The following is a 21,298-nucleotide window of genomic DNA, read 5'->3' as shown; positions in this document are numbered from 1 at the left end:
CTGAAGAGGCTGAGTATTGTGTGTGGCCTCCACGTGCCTGTATGACCTCCCTACAACGCCTGGGCATGCTCCTGATGAGGCTGAGTATTGTGTGTGGCCTCCACGTGCCTGTATGACCTCCCTACAACGCCTGGGCATGCTCCTGATGAGGCTGAGTATTGTGTGTGGCCTCCACGTGCCTGTATGACCTCCCTACAACGCCTGGGCATGCTCCTGATGAGGCTGAGTATTGTGTGTGGCCTCCACGTGCCTGTATGACCTCCCTACCAATGCCTGGACATGCTCCTGATGAGGCTGAGTATTGTGTGTGGCCTCCACGTGCCTGTATGACCTCCCTATAACGCCTGGGCATGCTCCTGATGAGGCTGAGTATTGTGTGTGGCCTCCACGTGCCTGTATGACCTCCCTACAACGCCTGGGCATGCTCCTGATGAGGCTGAGTATTGTGTGTGGCCTCCACGTGCCTGTATGACCTCCCTACAACGCCTGGGCATGCTCCTGATGAGGCTGAGTATTGTGTGTGGCCTCCACGTGCCTGTATGACCTCCCTACAACGCCTGGGCATGCTCCTGAAGAGGCTGAGTATTGTGTGTGGCCTCCACGTGCCTGTATGACCTCCCTACAACGCCTGGGCATGCTCCTGATGAGGCTGAGTATTGTGCGTGGCCTCCACGTGCCTGTATGACCTCCCTACAATGCCTGGGCATGCTCCTGATGAGGCTGAGTATTGTGTGTGGCCTCCACGTGCCTGTATGACCTCCCTACAACGCCTGGGCATGCTCGTGATGAGGCTGAGTATTGTGTGTGGCCTCCACGTGCCTGTATGACCTCCCTACAACGCCTGGGCATGCTCCTGATGAGGCTGAGTATTGTGTGTGGCCTCCACGTGCCTGTATGACCTCCCTACCAATGCCTGGACATGCTCCTGATGAGGCTGAGTATTGTGTGTGGCCTCCACGTGCCTGTATGACCTCCCTATAACGCCTGGGCATGCTCCTGATGAGGCTGAGTATTGTGTGTGGCCTCCACGTGCCTGTATGACCTCCCTACAACGCCTGGGCATGCTCCTGATGAGGCTGAGTATTGTGTGTGGCCTCCACGTGCCTGTATGACCTCCCTACAATGCCTGAGCATGCTCCTGATGAGGCTGAGTATTGTGTGTGGCCTCCACGTGCCTGTATGACCTCCCTACAACGCCTGGGCATGCTCCTGATGAGGCTGAGTATTGTGTGTGGCCTCCACGTGCCTGTATGACCTCCCTACAATGCCTGGGCATGCTCCTGATGAGGCTGAGTATTGTGTGTGGCCTCCACGTGCCTGTATGACCTCCCTATAACGCCTGGGCATGCTCCTGATGAGGCTGAGTATTGTGTGTGGCCTCCACGTGCCTGTATGACCTCCCTACAACGCCTGGGCATGCTCCTGATGAGGCTGAGTATTGTGTGTGGCCTCCACGTGCCTGTATGACCTCCCTACAATGCCTGAGCATGCTCCTGATGAGGCTGAGTATTGTGTGTGGCCTCCACGTGCCTGTATGACCTCCCTACAACGCCTGGGCATGCTCCTGATGAGGCTGAGTATTGTGTGTGGCCTCCACGTGCCTGTATGACCTCCCTACAACGCCTGGGCATGCTCCTGATGAGGCTGAGTATTGTGTGTGGCCTCCACGTGCCTGTATGACCTCCCTACAACGCCTGGGCATGCTCCTGAAGAGGCTGAGTATTGTGTGTGGCCTCCACGTGCCTGTATGACCTCCCTACAACACCTGGGCATGCTCCTGATGAGGCTGAGTATTGTGTGTGGCCTCCACGTGCCTGTATGACCTCCCTACAACGCCTGGGCATGCTCCTGAAGAGGCTGAGTATTATGTGTGGCCTCCACGTGCCTGTATGACCTCCCTACAACGCCTGGGCATGCTCCTGATGAGGCTGAGTATTTTGTGTGGCCTCCACGTGCCTGTATGACCTCCCTACAACGCCTGGGCATGCTCCTGATGAGGCTGAGTATTGTGTGTGGCCTCCACGTGCCTGTATGACCTCCCTACAACGCCTGGGCATGCTCCTGATGAGGCTGAGTATTGTGTGTGGCCTCCACGTGCCTGTATGACCTCCCTACAACGCCTGGGCATGCTCCTGATGAGGCTGAGTATTGTGTGTGGCCTCCACGTGCCTGTATGACCTCCCTACAATGCCTGGGCACGCTCCTGATGAGGCTGAGTATTGTGTGTGGCCTCCACGTGCCTGTATGACCTCCCTACCAACGCCTGGGCATGCTCCTGATGAGGTTGCGGATGGTCTCCTGTGGGATCTCCTCCCAGACCTGGACTAAAGCATCCGCCAACTCCTGGACAGTCTGTGGTGCAACATGACGTTGGTGGACGGAGCGAGACATGATGTCCCAGATGTGCTCAATCGGACTCAGGTCTGGGGAACGGGCGGCCAGTCCATAGCTTCAATGCCTTCATCTTGCAGGAACTGCTGACACGCTCCAGCCACATGAGGTCTGGCATTGTCCTGCATTAGGAGGAACCCAGGGCCAACCGCACCAGCATATGGTCTCACAAGGGGTCTGAGGATGTCATTTCGCTACCTAATGGCAGTCAGGCTACCTCTGGTGAGCACATGGAGGGCTGTGCGACCCTCCAAAAAAAGGTCACCCCACACCATTACTGACCCACTGCCAAACCGGTCATGCTGAAGGATGTTGCAGGCAGTAGATCGCTCTCCACAGAGTCTCCAGACTCTGTCACGTCTGTCACATGTGCTCAGTGTGAACCTGCTTTCATCTGTGAAGAGCACAGGGCGCCAGTGGTCACTTTGCCAATCCTGGTGTTCTGTGGCAAATGCCAAGCGTCCTGCATGGTGTTGGGCTGTGAGCACAACCCCCATCTGTGGGCGTCGGGCCCTCATACCACCCTCACGGAGTCAGTTTCTAACCGTTTGTACAGACACATGCACATTTGTGGCCTGCTGGAGGTCATTTTGCAGGGCTCTGGCAGTGCTCCTCCTCTTTCTCCTTGCACAAAGGCAGAGGTAGCGGTCCTGCTGCTGGGTTGTTGTCCTCCTACGGCCCCCTCCACGTCTCCTGGTGTACTGGCCTGTCTCCTGGTAGCACTTCCAGCCTCTGGACACTACGCTGACAGACACAGCAAACCTTGCCACAGCTCGCATTGATGTGCCATCCTGGATGAGCTGCACTACCTGAGCAACTTCTGTGGGTTGTAGAGTCCGTCTCATGCTACCACGAGTGTGAAAGCACAACCAACATTCAAAAGTGACCAAAACATCAGCCAGAACGCATTGGTACTGAGATGTGGTCTGTGGTCCCCACCTGCAGAACCACTCCTTTATTGAGGGTGTCTTGATAATTGCCAATAATTTCCATCTATTGTCTATTCCATTTGCACAACAGCATGTGAAATTGATTGTCAATCAGTGTTGCTTCCTAAGTGGACAGTTTGATTTCACAGAAGTTTGATTTACTTGGAGTTATATTCTGTTGTTTAAGTGTTCCCGTTATTTTTTGAGCAGTGTGTGTATATGCCATTTGTTTGGGGTATAACATCCTCATTACAGATTCTCTTTACTATTATTGTAACACTTTTATATACCTGTTTGGCAAAGTGACAGTAAGGGTACATTCCCACGATCCGGAGCCGCCTGTGGCCCCGACGCCGCAGAACGGCTGCGCGGCTTCCACCCTCATTATACAAATGAGCGGCGCAATTTTTTTTTTCACATGCTGACCTTTCTCATACAGGTTAGGTCTATGGGGAAAGTCCACTAGCGGAACCGCAAGAGAATTTGACATGCTTCGGTCCTGAAAGACGCACCGCATGTCAGTTTCTGCAGGCGATCCACAGCCTCAGATGCACGCATAGTGGACATGGGATTTCTAGAGATCCCATCCACTATGCTGTAACATCTGGACGTTGCGGTTTGACGCCTCATAAACACGCAGCTTCAAACCCGCAGCGGCTCCTGACCGACTGCACATACCCTCAACATCTTCTTATACAGGGTGGTCCAAAAGTAGGTGGACAGAAAATAATAACATTTATTTTTATTTATATATAAAATTATATTTACTAGCACAAGCATAACATTGACAATTAATTTTATTCTGAACAATAATACAAAAGCCCTTAAATGTTATCAGCGCAGGGGCTCACACTGTTTTCCATTACAATTTGCAGAGCTTTGAAGTCGCCTCTTTCGCTTCAACAAACTTTTTTTGCACAAGTCTCTTTGGGTAATAATTTCTTGAAATGCATCTCTTATGGAATTTTTCAAATCACTGACACTTTTTAGTTTTCTACTATAAACTTTGTCCTTGAGTACTCCCCAAAAGAAAAACTCCATTGGGGTCAAGTCTTGTGAACGTGCCGACCAATCACGCGGGCCTCTTCGGCCAATCCATTTATTAGGAAATGTTTCATCGAGATACTCGCGGACCACTCTTGAATAATGTGGAGGGTCCCCATCTTGTTAGAAATAAAGGTCATGTGAATTCGGCTGTTGCTGTTTCTTAGGAACAACTTGATTCATTAGAATTTCGAGATACTTATCTCCTGTGACTGTTCCATCAAAAAATATTGGTCCTAAAACACCAAAACTTGAAATACCCCAAACATTGACACCGGGCTCATTTAGTTGTTGCTCTAATGTGAAATGCATGTTCTCATTATACCAGTAAACACAATTATGTCTGTTAATATGGCCGGAGAATGGGAAAGAAGCTTCATCTCTCAACATAATGTTATCGAAAATTACTGGATTTTCTTCAGTTTCGTTAAGCATAATCTCACTAAATTGCAGCCGCCTGTCTGGATCATCCTCCAATAAGCCATGAATTAGACGTGGACGATCAGCTTCCACCCAATAGATTTCAGGATTCGCATGATAGAAGCTCGTGAAATTCCCAATTCCATAGAGGCTCTTCTGGGGACTTTTTTTGACTCTGAACTAATGTTTCAGCAACAAGTTGTCTATTATCTTCTGGACAGACGGTTTTGGGTCGAGCAGTTTTTGGAGCATTAAGGATTGAGCCGGTGGCATTGAATTTGTCACGAATGCAGTAAATGGTTTGTCTCTTTGGGGCTTGAGAACCAAATGTTTCAACCCAATTTGCTCTAACGGTTTCAGCATTTTGAGATTTCCAATACTCTGTTAAAATCCATTTTCTTTCATCTGTATTTAAATTATTTGCCATTATGTGTTATCTGAATTATCTGAAAAGAAAACAGATTTGGGGGAGATCTATCTGTGAAAACTAGATCTGTGAAACTGGCTCAGTGGCCCTTAGCAACCAATCAGATTCCACCTTTCATTTCCCAAAGAGTCTGTGAGGAATGAAAAGTGGAATCTGATTGGTTGATAAGGGCAACTGAGCCAGTTTCTCTTTACACCATGTTTGATAAATCTCCCCCTTCATAACCTTATTACACTTTATGTCCACCTACTTTTGGACCACCCTGTATATTGAAACTTACGTAAATAAAAGTTATGACTGTTACAACTATGAGTGAATAAACCAGAAAAATCGTTTAGTAATGCGAACCAGTAGATCACAAAATTGTCATGGTGTATGTGCATATTTTATATATTTTTTAGTGAATGCGTTTACTATGTACATACAGTACGTATGTAATGTGTAAATGGGCTTGTGTGACTTTTTATTATATTGTTCTTATTGTGAATATACATGTAAATGTGCGAGTGTTTACCTGGGAGGGGGAAGCTTGACTGTGAGGGGGCCCAAACAAATCCTGCACAGGGGCCCCTCACGGTCAGTGTTCACCCCTCTCACAGCTCACCTCCTCCCTTCTCTTCCCAATGAACTTTGCACATGATTATTAGATGTTTCCATGCAAAACAACTGGTCTTAAAAACCGAGAGTAACCGGTGTGAAAATTAAGAGATTTCTCATTTTTATTTGTAATATAGATTGTGATGTGTGAAAAGTAGAAAAAAAAATATTTCCAAAAATATTCTATAATAGATCGTTTTCTTATGATAATGTCTCCTTAAGGAACCTTTGGGGACAATTTTTCTTTTCTTAACTACCGGTATATGCATGTTTGTGGGGCCAAATATCATTTTTACAGTTGGGTTTCATTCATCAAAATTTGCATCATTTGCTTTCTGTAGCTTCTTTCTTGTATTTTCTTTTGCTGATCGCAGAATGAGTTGTCTGAGAAGCTGTCAGTGAGCTCGTTCTGATGGTCTGACCGGAGAGTTTGCAACACTATTATTTGTCTTTTTCAGAGCTGGTTTATGACTATAGGTCACATCAAAGTTGAATGTGCAGAGAAAGAATCTGTAAAAGCAAAACGAGGCAAAATGGTTAATGATTTTCAATTTCCAAAATTATTTTTAGCCATAAATACATGCACTTAAGTAAAACCAAAAAAAGTCCTCAAAGATGGACAACCCCTTTAAAGAGAACCTGTCCAAGGTCAAACATGGCATGCTTTGCTCTTATTTTATCCCGGCCGCTCCAGACTATTCTGCTTTTTTTTTATTTTTTACATCTGTCATACAGTAGAGATATGGGCCTTTATATTTGGTGCTAATTTTTAGGGTCTTTACAAAGGACGTGTGTCTCGCAGGATTCTCTTGAGGCGTGGTTTTTATGTTGCGGTGCATTTGTGGCACCCCAGGTCTGGTCGCCACAGTGGCAGCAATGTCATGTCTGAGAGCAGGTGGGAGGTTCCCTGGTTGGGGACAATTAGCATGCAGCACCTCCTGCCTCAGTCCAGGGAGGGGAGAAACCTGCCCTTTATAAACTGGATCTGGGGTGGGGTTAGTCAGTGTAGTTCCAGAGACAGGGACAGGTCAGCAGCAGGCTGAGGAGTCACTGTAGGCAGAGGAGGAACACGAGGCCAGGAGGGGAACTAGCAGAGTTCGTCCTGGCCAGAGACTTAGTAAGCCGGACATTGGAGTCCGAGGCTGTGAGGGTTATAAGCCCAGCAGCAGAAAACCACCACGCAGGGGACTTCAAGTCCTCTGGCCCAAGGAAGCCCGGAGGCTCAGCCACACGAGAGGGACCACTACTGCCCCGGAGGGGTGAGAAGCACGGAAGGCCCGAGTCGCCAGTCATACGGGTAAGAACAACACGGTACACTCAGAGACGTGGGCTACCACCACACTACAGCGGGATAGCCAAGAAAGAGTGAAGTCAGCACTGTAGGCCTACAAACTCCCCCTGACCAGCGGGATTTCCCAGTTGCTCTCAGACTGACCAGGCCTCCATTGTTATCCTGTATTCCGGACGGGTCCTTTAATACCACCAACAGTAAAGACCCTGAGTTACATGACAGACTCCGTGTGGTTACTGCTGCTCCCGCGCACCATCACCACCAACATCCCTAGTTACTGCCCTGAGGCTATACTCCTCCCGTGGGGAGTTATACTATCCTCAGCTGCACCCACAACACCAGCCTCAGCGGTCTGCCCTGCAGCGGCGGTTCACTCTGACTGCAATCCACGGGTGGCGTAGTCGGACATTCAGCTTATAGACTGCCATTTGGGTTGACCACCCTGAGCCACAGGACCGGGTCCCCGCCACGCAAGGACTACAACCCCCAGCATCCACAACAGGTCCGGTTCCAGGTATCCCCACACACACACGGTCCAGGGGGCGCATCACATTATTTAAATACTCTGTGCCCACTGGTAAAGACCATTAAAATTAGTATTAAATAAAAAGTCCCATATCTTTGGAACCAAATGGCAGATTTAGAAAAATAAAATGAATCCTTGGGAGCAGTGGGAAGAAAATTTGAGCGAAAACTCACCTAGTGACAGGTCCTCTTAATACAAACTGTATAGCCTTTAATTAATATAAAACTTAGTTTACTTGCTGGGGAAGCCCATGAGCCTGTGAGTCCTGCTGACCCCGCCCACACACTGCTGATTGGCTGCTCTCCTCAGATTAGTATACATGTGACAGGGGACTGCAAGGCTCTCAGGCTTTCTCTAGGAGACCTGACAGCAATTTAACAGCTTTTATCATGTGAATTCACTCGCATGCATGGAATAGTAGCTGTGGAAATTACTTACAGTTCTTGTGTTACAGCTGCTGATATTAGGAGATATTAAAGGTTTCCTTTAAGCTGTTGAGGGCGTCTTCTTCTGTCATTTCCTTCCAGTCATCAGGCAGTTCTGCTGGCTTGGCTTTATATTCTTCAGCAAATTCTCCATTAAATTTGGCAAAAATGAATTTCCAGTAATCCGAGGACTCGATGCTGGGGTCCGGTTGGATGGCCCAGTCTGGATAGTACGTGCGATACTCTTTGTATGGGTGGGGTTTCCAATCTGTGTCTGAATTTCTAAAAGTAGCTGAAGACACAATGTTAGTGGTACAAATGTTTTTGACTAAAATGCCACTTATTACATTTCTGTATTGTCCCAAACCTTGAGGTCTATGAACAGATGCAAAGTGCTCCTTATGGTCGGCTCCTCCAGCCTCACAGGGGACTTTACAGAATGGACACCGATGTCCACATCCAATCACCTTACTGAATAGCTCATCCTGAGGCTTCAGCTTGAGTTTGGAGAGTAAATCTGGAAAAGTCATGGGCTTGAGCTGTGACAAGATCTGTTGTTCTGTAGATTCAAGAAAATCCAGACTACTAGTGGAGAACTGACGAACATTAACTTGGTTATTGAAAGCTACGATGGTCATTGTTTCCTGTGAAATCACAAGCTGTTCATCCAACTTCTTCTGGACATTTTCTAAGAACAGAGGAATGTCTTCACTTTCCAGAATGGTCTCATCTCTAAGAACGTCCTTCACATCTTTGAGGATAGAGCTGATGAGATCCGCCTGTAATGGTTGAAGAGCTGCTCGCTTCTCATACACTGCTTTAATTTTATTTTGGATCCATTGTTTACCAAATTTTTCATACCATTTCGTATATTGAACATATTTTTTGAAAGACATTTCCTCCAGCAAGTCCTTCAGTAGATTATACTGGAAAAAGCTTCGACTTTTGAACATTTGGTTGCTTGAATCTTCTAAAATGTCATCGACCATCTTCTTCCCCAGATGATTGTAAACGTAATCAATTATTGCAGGACTCAGGCACATTACGCAGAACTGTTTGCCTCGGCTCTGGGATTCATCTTTTGCTTTAAAAACATCAAGAAATACAGTCAGATAATCCAGCTTCAGGTTGTCCATGCAGGTCTTTGGGTCATTCCTTTCTATATAGCGATCGTGCATCTGCTGAAACCTTGTCGATGCTTTTCTAAATATAAAGAGCTTGATGTCCAACTCAAACTGCAATGTGAAGTGGAGATTTTTATTTTGTTCATCGTCAAGCTTTCTATTAATCATCTGCAGAATTTCCTGGCAATAAGTGTCGTCATAGTCCTCATTGGTGTTCTCCATCTCGCTGACGTTTTGGTCACACATTTCTATTATTGAGGTGGCAACATTTTCAAGCTTTTCATTTGGTTCATTTTTTTTCCCACGCATCTGTTTCCATATTTTCTTAACCCAATGCACATCTATATGGCTTTCTTCAATAGTAAAGTTAGATTGTCGCTCAGCCAACGTATTCTCAGCCAATAACGCTTCATTTATATCCGGTCCTTTGTTGCTCATATCATTTCTAAGTTGCCGGAGAATTGCATCACTCACTTTACATCTCTCCAGTTTCTCAATTTGTAAGTCTGACAGGGTCTTCTCCCACATGGCATTAAATTCACGTTTTACTTCGTCATCATTCAGCTCATGGTCCTTCTCTCTGCAGGTTTTCAAGAGGCCATCGATTTTCTCTTCAATCAACGTCTGGTACTTCTTCTTGATGTCCCGAATCTTTAGGTTCCCTTTCTGTATAGCAAGTATTTTTTGATACTTGTCAATCACATTTCTCCTGAGCTCTTTTCTTAGACCTGTAATGCTCCTTTTAAAATCCTCATGATATCTTTCTATCAAATTAATGTTTTCAAAATTACTTTCAAAGTATTTCTCCAACAGATCTATCATTTTCTTCTCTTCTTTATGCAGCAGGTGATCAAGATCTTTGATTGTCTCGTATGTGTTTTCTTCAAAATTGTGAGTCGGTTGATTCTTAATGTTAGTTTCTTTCCTTATTACCCAATTATGGACCTCTTTGGTAAAATTCCATTCCCACTGAGAGAACTGCATCGACAACTTATTATAAGCTTCAGCCACCAGACTGTTCCTGAAGCTGAAGATGAATTTCTCATGTTTCACAGCATTCCACAAGTTTTTAACCCACTCACAAAAATCTGGTATTGTTGAAGCCCTGTTAAGTGTCTTGCTTTGTAGGAATTGTAACAGGTATTTTCTAAGTTCAGAAACGTGTTCACTGTAGCCAGAATTTACAGGAGCCATTGGTGGGACCCCCTGCCACAATCCGGGAATGTACCAGTTGTGTTTGTCCAAGTCATAGTCCATGACATCACTGAATTTGTCAAAACCACTTTTCTTTTCCATTTTTGCAGCTACTTTTGTCATTTCGTCTAATTGTTCTAGAAGTTTCTTACGGTCTCTCATATTCTTGTCATGAGCGGACACATCACTCACATTCTGATGGACAAACTGGCAATTCGGTTTCTTGCCAACTTGTTTCATTCTAAGAAATGCATGGACCACAATCTGTAAAATATCTTTCATCTCTGTGGTATTTTCCATGGCCATGTTGATTATAGTGACGTCACTTAGCCCAACCACAAGTGTGGCCAACTCATTGTCATGTTCATAACTGTCTTCAAGTGAAGACAATTCCGGAGCTTTCAACCCTTCAGTGTCGATCACCAGAATAAATTCACAACCCATCGTCTTCTGGAAGTTCTCCTTCACGTTAATCAGAGTCATGAAGGCTCCTCGTGTGCATCGACCACTGGCCACAGCGAACTGTAGACCAAACATGGTGTTCAGGAGGGTGGACTTCCCTGTACTCTGCACTCCCAGCACAGTTATCACCCTCATCCTGCATTGTCCTCCAGTCTTCTTATCCAGCTCAGTCAGGACATCAGTTATCCACTGTAAGGGAATGTTGGAGGCATCTCCATCAATCAGCTCCAATGGGAACCCATCCAACAGGAGATCGGCAGCAATGCCTGGGAGGTGACTGAATTGCTTGGCAGATTCATTTTTCACTGTAGAATATTCAGCTTCATAAAACTGTCCCAACTCACGAAGAAAATGCTCAATACCTAATGAACTCTCGGAAATGCTCTTGTCAAGCTGCTTGAGTTCTTGGGGATTGGCTGCAGCATCAAATTGGCTGCATATCTCTTTATATTCAGTCTGTAGCTTGGATACATTTTTTCTTGCAATGAAATCGAGCTCAAACTTCATCCACTTAAGAAAATATGGTTTCTCATCTCTAGATAAATGAGTAAGTGCATTAATAAATAGAGTCATGGCTTCTGGGAGAGCGTGCTTATTTTGTTCACTATGAAGTAAATTACGTTTTACTTTTAGCTTTGACCGATATATTTCTTGATCTTCTCCACCTTGTTTTGTCATTCTGCATAATTCCTTTTCTAATTTAGACAACTTTTTCCACAGATCTCCTTGAAGGGTTAAGCTTTCTTTCTTAAACCTTTCTACATTGTCGATCATTGAGGTGATGTTAAGAGCGTAGTCACTTGTTATCAGAAATTCGGGAGAAGCTTCGTCTATACTGATGTGAAGATCAGAGACTTCTTTGATAATATTTTTTAATATTACCAGTTTAGGATTTTTCTTCAGTTGACCATTTATGATTTTTTGAACCTTGCTCATGAATTCTGCATCATTCATGGTGGATGATTTTAGAACAACATTTGTTTTCTCAAGCTTTAGGAGAGGAATTAGATTTTGCATGTGTTTTCTGGTCTCTGGGTCAACACCTTTGTCTTTACCTGGAGTGATAATGAAATAAAACTTGGTGTCAGAGGAACTGAAGGATGATAATAACCTGAATTGTCTCTCACACATACTCTCAATAAATAAAAAGGTGGCTGAAGAAATGCGAGTGAGAAAGGTGAACTGTTCACAGTTGGACTCCAGGTCTCCACGTAGATTGGCCACAGCAATTGGCTCTTGGAAAACATCAGATTTCCCACAAGGAAAATACCAGGACATTTCCACCAGCCCATCTGATATCTTCTTCTCGATGTTCCCTCCATCCATGTTGTCATGTATGAAGAACTCGTGATGTTGTTGAGCTGGGTTAAGAACCTGGTTTAATATCTTAGATTTTGACAACTTATTTGGCCCCAGCCTGACGAAAGAGAAGATCGGCATCTCTATATTCACCACGTTGTCTTCCCTGAACCCTTTACTATCTGCTAGAGACTGAGGTCTCCATTTCTTCACAATATCTCTCATCGCCCAACGCATGAAGGTGGAGCCTGAACCATCACCAGAGGGAAGCAAGAGAGGAACTGGAAACTGGCACATGGACATTTTGGATACGAGTTCTTGCTGAAGACATTTATCTGAACAGTTCAGGACAGCGCACAGAACATCCAGAGGGTGAGTAAAATTTGATATCCTTCTTTGCATTGTTTTACTGGTGAACAAGTCAAATGGATCATCATCATCTGCACTTGATCCCAGGTTTGACAGATCATCATCAAGTTCTGTTTTTCTAGCGTTTCTGTGCAAGGCTATAAGATTCATTAGGAAATGTTCAGGAAGATCTGCTGTGGTTTTAGGCTTCTCATGATGTAGATTCTCTAGACCAATGCTCAAAATGTTCCTCAGAGTCAACTTTGAGTTTCTCGCCTTCTCCAGTCCCATTTCAATCAAGAGGACCTTAAAGGTTTCTAGTTTGCCTAAAAAGAAAAAAAATACATTTACAAATTATCAATTTAGCTTGAGTACACTTATAAGTATGTAAATGATATAATACATATAACACAGTTATCCAGACCCTAATCATTTCTGAGTTCCCACTATCTGAGTACACCACTATCCGGCAATTCACTAAACTGACTGGAACCAACAATCATGAGTGGAGCAGTTGGGTAAATAGTCCCATCCATCTGCTCTCTGTCTACTAGTTGTTCTGTATTGCTCATTGCACAAATTAATTAAATATTTCCTTTTAATCTACAAAGATCCCCACAATCTTGCACCATAATATATCTCTGTTCCCATCTCTAGTTACCGACCCACTTGTGCTCTTTATTTAGCAAATTACACAACTCTTATCTTTCCTTTTTAAACATTTTCATTCACATCTGCAAGATCTTTACCAGGCTGAAACTGTTGTGTGACGTTCACTGGATTATAAGACTTGCTCTCACCATTACCAGATTTAAATGGTAAACAGTACATTCCCCCAAAACAGAATGAAGCCCCACAGTACATTCCCTCCACACAAAATGGTGCCTACATAGTATATCCCCCCACACACAGCACATTCCCCCTCCAATGATAAGGTATCCCCAAAGTACACTTCCCCCACACACAGTATGATGTCCACACAGTACATTCCCCCACACACAGTATGATGTCTCCACAGTACATTCCCCCACACACAGTATGATCTCCCCACAGTACATTCCTCGCACACACAGTATGATGTCCTCACAGTATATTCCCTCACACACAGTATGATGTCCCCACAGTACATTCCCCCACACACAGTATGATGTCCACACAGTACATTCCCCTCACACACAATATGATGTCCCCACAGTACATTCCCCCACACACAGTATGATCTCCCCACAGTACATACCCCCCACACAGTATGATGTCCCCACAGTACATTCCCCTCACACACAATATGATGTCCCCACAGTACATTCTCCCACACACAGTATGATCTCCCCACAGTACATACCCCCCACACAGTATGATGTCCCCACAGTACATTCCCCCACACACACAGTATGATATCCTCACAGTATATTCCCTCACACACAGTATGATATCCTCACAGTACATTCCCCACACTCAGTATGATGTCCTCACAGTACATTCCCCCACACACAGGATGATGTCCTCACAGTACATTCCTCCACACACAGTATAATGTCCACACAGTACATTCCCCCACACACAGTATGATGTCCTCACAGTACATTCCCCACACACAGTATGATGTCCTCACAGTACATTCCCTCCACACACAGTATGATGTCCCCACAGTACATTCCTCCACACACAGTATGATGTCCCCACAGTACATTCCTCCACACACAGTATGATGTCCCCACAGTACATTCCTCCACACACAGTATGATGTCCCCACAGTACATTCCCTCACACACAGTATGATGTCCTCACAGTATATTCCCTCACACACAGTATGATATCCTCACAGTACATTCCCCACACTCAGTATGATGTCCTCACAGTACATTCCCCCACACACAGGATGATGTCCCCACAGTACATTCCCCCACACACAGTATGATGTCCTCACAGTACATTCCTCCACACACAGTATGATGTCCCCACAGTACATTCCTCCACACACAGTATGATGTCCTCACAGTACATTCCCCCACACACAGTATGATGTCCCCACAGTACATTCCTCCACACACAGTATGATGTCCTCACAGTACATTCCTCCACACACAGTATGATGTCCCCACAGTACATTCCTCCACACACAGTATGATGTCCCCACAGTACATTCCCCCACACACAGTATGATGTCCCCACAGTACATTCCCCTACACACAGTATGATGTCCCCACAGTACATTCCTCCACACACAGTATGATGTCCTCACAGTACATTCCTCCACACACAGTATGATGTCCTCACAGTACATTCCTCCACACACAGTATGATGTCCCCACAGTACATTCCTCCACACACAGTATGATGTCCCCACAGTACATTCCTCCACACACAGTATGATGTCCTCACAGTACATTCCCCCACACACAGTATGATGTCCTCACAGTACATTCCTCCACACACAGTATGATGTCCTCACAGTACATTCCTGCACACACAGTATGATGTCCTTACAGTAAATTCCTCCGACACACAGTATGATGTCCTCACAGTACATTCCCCCCCACACAGTATGATGTCCTCACAGTACATTCCCCCACACACAGTATGATGTCCTCACAGTACATTCCCTCCACACACAGTATGATGTCCCCACAGTACATTCCTCCACACACAGTATGATGTCCTCACAGTACATTCCTCCACACACAGTATGATGTCCTCACAGTACATTCCCCCACACACAGTATGATGTCCTCACAGTACATTCCCTCACATACAGTATGATGTCCTCACAGTACATTCCTCCACACACAGTATGATGTCCTCACAGTACATTCCCCCACATACAGTATGATGTCCTCACAGTACATTCCCTCACATACAGTATGATGTCCTCACAGTACATTCCTCCACACACAGTATGATATCCTCACAGTACATTCCCCCACATACAGTATGAGGTCCTCACAGTACATTCACTCACACACAGTATGATGTCCTCACACTACATTCCTCCACACACAGTATGATGTCCTCACAGTACATTCCCCCACATACAGTATGATGTCCTCACAGTACATTCCCTCACATACAGTATGATGTCCCCACAGTACATTCCTCCACACACAGTATGATATCCCCACAGTACATTCCCCCCACACACAGTATGATGTCCTCACAGTACATTCCCTCACATACAGTATGTCCCCACAGTACATTCCTCCACACACAGTATGATGTCTCCACAGTACTTTCCCCCACACACAGTATGATGTCCTCACAGTACATTCCCTCACATACAGTATGATGTCCTCACAGTACATTCCTCCACACACAGTATGATATCCTCACAGTACATTCCCCCACATACAGTATGATGTCCTCACAGTACATTCCTCCACACACAGTATGATGTACTCACAGTACATTCCCCCACACACAGTATGATGTCCCCACAGTACATTCCCCCCACACACAGTATGATGTCCCCACAGTACATTCCTCCACACACAGTATGATGTCCCCACAGTGCATTCCCCCTACACACAGTATGATGTCCCCACAGTACATTCCTCCACACACAGTATGATGTCCTCACAGTACATTCCCCCACACACAGTATGATGTCCCCAAAGTACATTCCCCCCACACACAGAATGATGTCCCCACAGTACATTCCTCCACACACAGTATGATGTCCCCACAGTGCATTCCCCCACACAGTATGATGTCCCCACAGAACATTCCCCCCACACACAGTATGATATCCTCACAGTACATCCCCCCACACACAGTATGATGTCCTCACAGTACATTCCCTCACATACAGTATGATGTCCTCACAGTACATTCCCTCACATACAGTATGATGTCCTCACAGTACATTCCCTCACACACAGTATGATGTCCTCACAGTACATTCCCTCACATACAGTATGATGTCCTCACAGTACATTCCCTCACATACAGTATGATGTCCTTACAGTATATTCCTCCCACACACAGTATGATGTCCTCACAGTACATTCCCCCACACACAGTATGATGTCTCCACAGTACATTCCCTCACACACAGTATGATGTCCTCACAGTACATTCCCTCCACACACAGTATGATGTCCTCACAGTACATTCCCCCCACACACAGTATGATGTCCTCACAGTACATTCCCTCACATACAGTATGATGTCCTCACAGTACATTCCCTCACATACAGTATGATGTCCTTACAGTATATTCCTCCCACACACAGTATGATGTCCTCACAGTACATTCCTCCACACACAGTATGATGTCCTAACAGTACATTCCCCCCACACACAGTATTATGTCCTCACAGTACATTCCTCCATACACAGTATGATATCCTCACAGTACATTCCCTCACATACAGTATGATGTCCTCACAGTACATTCCCTCACACACAGTATGATGTCCTCACAGTACATTCCCTCACATACAGTATGATGTCCTCACAGTACATTCCCTCACATACAGTATGATGTCCTCACAGTACATTCCTCCATACACAGTATGATGTCCCCACAGTACATTCCCCCACACACAGTATGATGTCCTCACAGTACATTCCTCCACACACAGTATGATGTCCTCACAGTACATTCCCCCACACACAGTATGATGTCCTCACAGTACATTCCCTCACATACAGTATGATGTCCTCACAGTACATTCCTCCACACACAGTATGAGGTCCTCACAGTACATTCCCCCACACACAGTATGAGTTCCTCACAGTACATTCACTCACATATAGTATGATGTCCTCACAGTACATTCCTCCACACACAGTATGATGTCCTCACAGTACATTCCCCCACACACAGTATGATGTCCTCACAGTACATTCCCCCCACACACAGTATGATGTCCTCACAGTACATTCCCTCACATACAGTATGATGTCCCCACAGTACATTCCTCCACACACAGTATGATATCCCCACAGTACATTCCCCCCACACACAGTACGATGTCCTTACAGTACATTCCCTCACATACAGTATGATGTCCCCATAGTACATTCCTCCACACACAGTATGATGTCTCCACAGTACTTTCCCCCACACACAGTATGATGTCCTCACAGTACATTCCCTCACATACAGTATGATGTCCTCACAGTACATTCCTCCACACACAGTATGATATCCTCACAGTACATTCCCCCACATACAGTATGATGTCCTCACAGTACATTCCTCCACACACAGTATGATATCCCCAACAGTACATTCCCCCTACACACAGTATGATGTCCCCACAGTACATTCCTCCACACACAGTATGATGTCCTCACAGTACATTCCCCCACACACAGTATGATGTCCCCACAGTACATTCCCCCCACACACAGTATGATGTCCCCACAGTACATTCCTCCACACACAGTATGATGTCCTCACAGTACATTCCCCCACACACAGTATGATGTCCCCACAGTACATTCCCCCACACACAGTATGATGTCCTCACAGTACATTCCCTCACATACAGTATGATATCCTCACAGTACATTCCTCCACACAGTATGATGTCCTCACAGTACATTCCTCCACACACAGTATGATGTCCCCACAGTACATTCCCCCACACACACAGTATGATGTCCCCACAGTACATTCCCCCCCACACACAGTATGATGTCCTCACAGTACATACCCCCCACACACAGTATGATGCCCCCACAGTACATTCCCCCACACACAGTATGATGTCCTCACAGTACATTCCCCCACACACAGTATGATGTCCTCACAGTACATTCCTCCACACACAGTATGATGTCCCCACAGTACATTCCCCCCACACAGTATGATGTCCTCACAGTACATACACCCCACACACAGTATGATGCCCCCACAGTACATTCCTCCACACACAGTATGATGTCCTCACAGTACATTCCCCCCACACACAGTATGATGTCCTCACAGTACATTCCCCCCACACACAGTATGATGCCCCCACAGTACATTCCTCCACACACAGTATGATGCCCTCACAGTACATTCCTCCACACACAGTATGATGTCCTCACAGTACATTCCCCACACACACAGTATGATGTCCTAACAGTACATTCCTACACACACAGTATGATGTCCTCACAGTATATTCCTCCCACACACAGTATGATGTCCTCACAGTACATTCCCCCACACACAGTATGATGTCCTCACAGTACATTCCTCCCACACACAGTATGATGTCCCCACAGTACATTCCTCACACACAATATGATGTCCTCACAGTACATTCCCTCCACACACAGTATGATGTCCTCACAGTACATTCCTCACACACAATATGATGTCCTCACAGTACATTCCTCACACACAATATGATGTCCTCACAGTACATTCCCTCCACACACAATATGATGCCCCCACAGTACATTCCTCCACACACAGTATGATATCCCCACAGTACATTCCTCACACACAATATGATGTCCTCACAGTACATTCCCTCCACACACAGTATGATGTCCCCACAGTACATTCCTACACACACAGTATGATGTCCTCACAGTTCATTCCCTCCACACACAGTATGATGTCCCCACAGTACATTCCCCCACACACAGTATGATGTCCTCACAGTACATTCCTCCCACACACAGCATGATGTCCCCACAGTACATTCCTCACACACAATATGATGTCCTCACAGTACATTCCCCCACAAACAGTATGATGTCCCCACAGTACATTCCTCCACACACAGTATGATGCCCCCACAGTACATTCCTCCACACACAGTATGATGTCCTCTCAGTACATTCCCCCACACACAGTATGATGTCCTCACAGTACATTCCTCCACACACAGTATGATGTCCCCACAGTACATTCCCCCCACACAGTATGATGTCCTCATATTACATTCCCCCCACACACAGTATGATGTCCTCACAGTACATTCCCCCCACACACAGTATGATGCCCCCACAGTACATTCCTCCACACACAGTATGATGTCCTCACAGTACATTCCCCCCACACACAGTATGATGCCCCCACAGTACATTCCTCCACACACAGTATGATGCCCTCACAGTACATTCCCCCACACACAGTATGATGTCCACACAGTACATTCCTACACACACAGTATGATGTCCTCACAGTACATTCCCCCACACACAATATGATGTCCTCACAGTACATTCCCCCACACACAGTATGATGTCCTCACACTACATTCCTGCCACACAGTATGATGTCCACACAGTACATTCCCTCACACACAGTATGATGTCCTCACAGTACATTCCCCCACACACAGTATGATGTCCTCACAGTACATTCCCCCACACACAATATGATGTCCCCACAGTACATTCCCCCCACACCCAGTATGATGTCCTCACAGTACATTCCCCCACACACAGTATGATGTCCCCACAGTACATCCCCCACACACAGTATGATGTCCTCACAGTACATTCCTCCCACACACAGTATGATGTCCTCACAGTACATTCCCCCACACACAGTATGATGTCCCCACAGTACATTCCTCCACACACAGTATGATGTCCTCACAGTATATTCCTCCCACACACAGTATGATGTCCTCACAGTACATTCCTCCCACACACAGTATGATGTCCTCACAGTACATTCCCCCACACACAGTATGATGTCCTCACAGTATACTCCTCCCACACACAGTATGATGTCCTCACAGTATATTCCTCCCACACACAGTGTGATGTCCTCACAGTACATTCCCCCACACACAGTATGATGTCCCCACAGTACACCCCCCACACACAGTATGATGTCCTCACAGTATATTCCCCCACACACAGTATGATGTCCTCACAGTACATTCCTCCACACACAGTATGATGCCCTCACAGTACATTCCCCCACACACAATATGATGTCCCCACAGTACATCCCCCACACACAGTATGATGTCCTCACAGTACATTCCTCCCACACACAGTATGATGTCCTCACAGTACATTCCCCCACACACAGTATGATGTCCCCACAGTACATTCCTCCACACACAGTATGATGTCCCCACAGTACATTCCCCCACACACACTGTGATGTCCCCACAGAACATTCCCCAACACACAGTATGATGTCCTCAGAGTACATTCCCTCACATACAGTATGATGTCCTCACAGTATATTCCCTCACATACAGTATGATGTCCTCACAGTACATTCCTCCATACACAGTATGATGTCCCCACAGTACATTCCCCCCACACACAGTATGATGTCCTCACAGTACATCCCCCACACACAGTATGATGTCTCCACAGTACATTCCCCCCACACACAGTATGATGTCCTCACAGTACATTCCCCCACACACAGTATGATGTCCTCACAGTACATTCCTCCCACACACAGTATGATGTCCTCACAGTACATTCCTCCCACACACAGTATGATGTCCTCACAGTACATTCCCCTCACACACAATATGATGTCCCCACAGTACATTCCCCCCACACACAGTATGATGTCCTCACAGAACATTCCCCCACACACAGTATGATGTCCCCACAGTACATCCCCCACACACTATGATGTCCTCACAGTACATTCCCCCACACACAGTATGATGTCCCCACAGTACATTCCCCCCACACACAGTATGATGTCCCCACAGTACATCCCCCTCACACAGTATGATGTCCTCACAGTACATTCCCCCCCACACAGTATGATGTCCCCACAGTACATTCCTCCACACACAGTATGATGTCCCCACAGTACATTCCCCCACACACACTGTGATGTACCCACAGAACATTCCCCAACACACAGTATGATGTCCTCACAGTACAT

General features: G+C 46.0%; 1 protein-coding gene across 2 annotated transcripts in view; it reads right to left on the bottom strand.

Annotated features, from left to right (window-relative positions):
• Positions 1 to 5,906: 5,906 nt before the first annotated feature.
• LOC141162600 (up-regulator of cell proliferation-like) overlaps positions 5,907 to 21,298 on the bottom strand; it is a 227,259-nt gene continuing 211,867 nt past the window's right edge. For both annotated transcript variants that reach the window (XM_073648865.1, XM_073648864.1), the window contains exons 5-6: positions 8,064 to 12,803; positions 5,907 to 6,318 (exon numbers count right to left, since the gene is read on the bottom strand). In XM_073648865.1, the coding sequence (XP_073504966.1) occupies positions 8,089 to 12,803 (4,715 nt within the window). In that variant the 3' untranslated portion in view covers positions 5,907 to 6,318; positions 8,064 to 8,088. The remainder of the gene's footprint in view (positions 6,319 to 8,063; positions 12,804 to 21,298) is intronic.

This window comes from Phyllobates terribilis, unplaced genomic scaffold (genome assembly GCF_046119375.1).
Source record: "Phyllobates terribilis strain yellow unplaced genomic scaffold, ASM4611937v1 Scaffold_9__5_contigs__length_417890890, whole genome shotgun sequence".
Taxonomy (NCBI): Eukaryota; Metazoa; Chordata; class Amphibia; order Anura; family Dendrobatidae; genus Phyllobates; species Phyllobates terribilis.
This window is presented reverse-complemented; position numbering and strand designations above follow the sequence as displayed.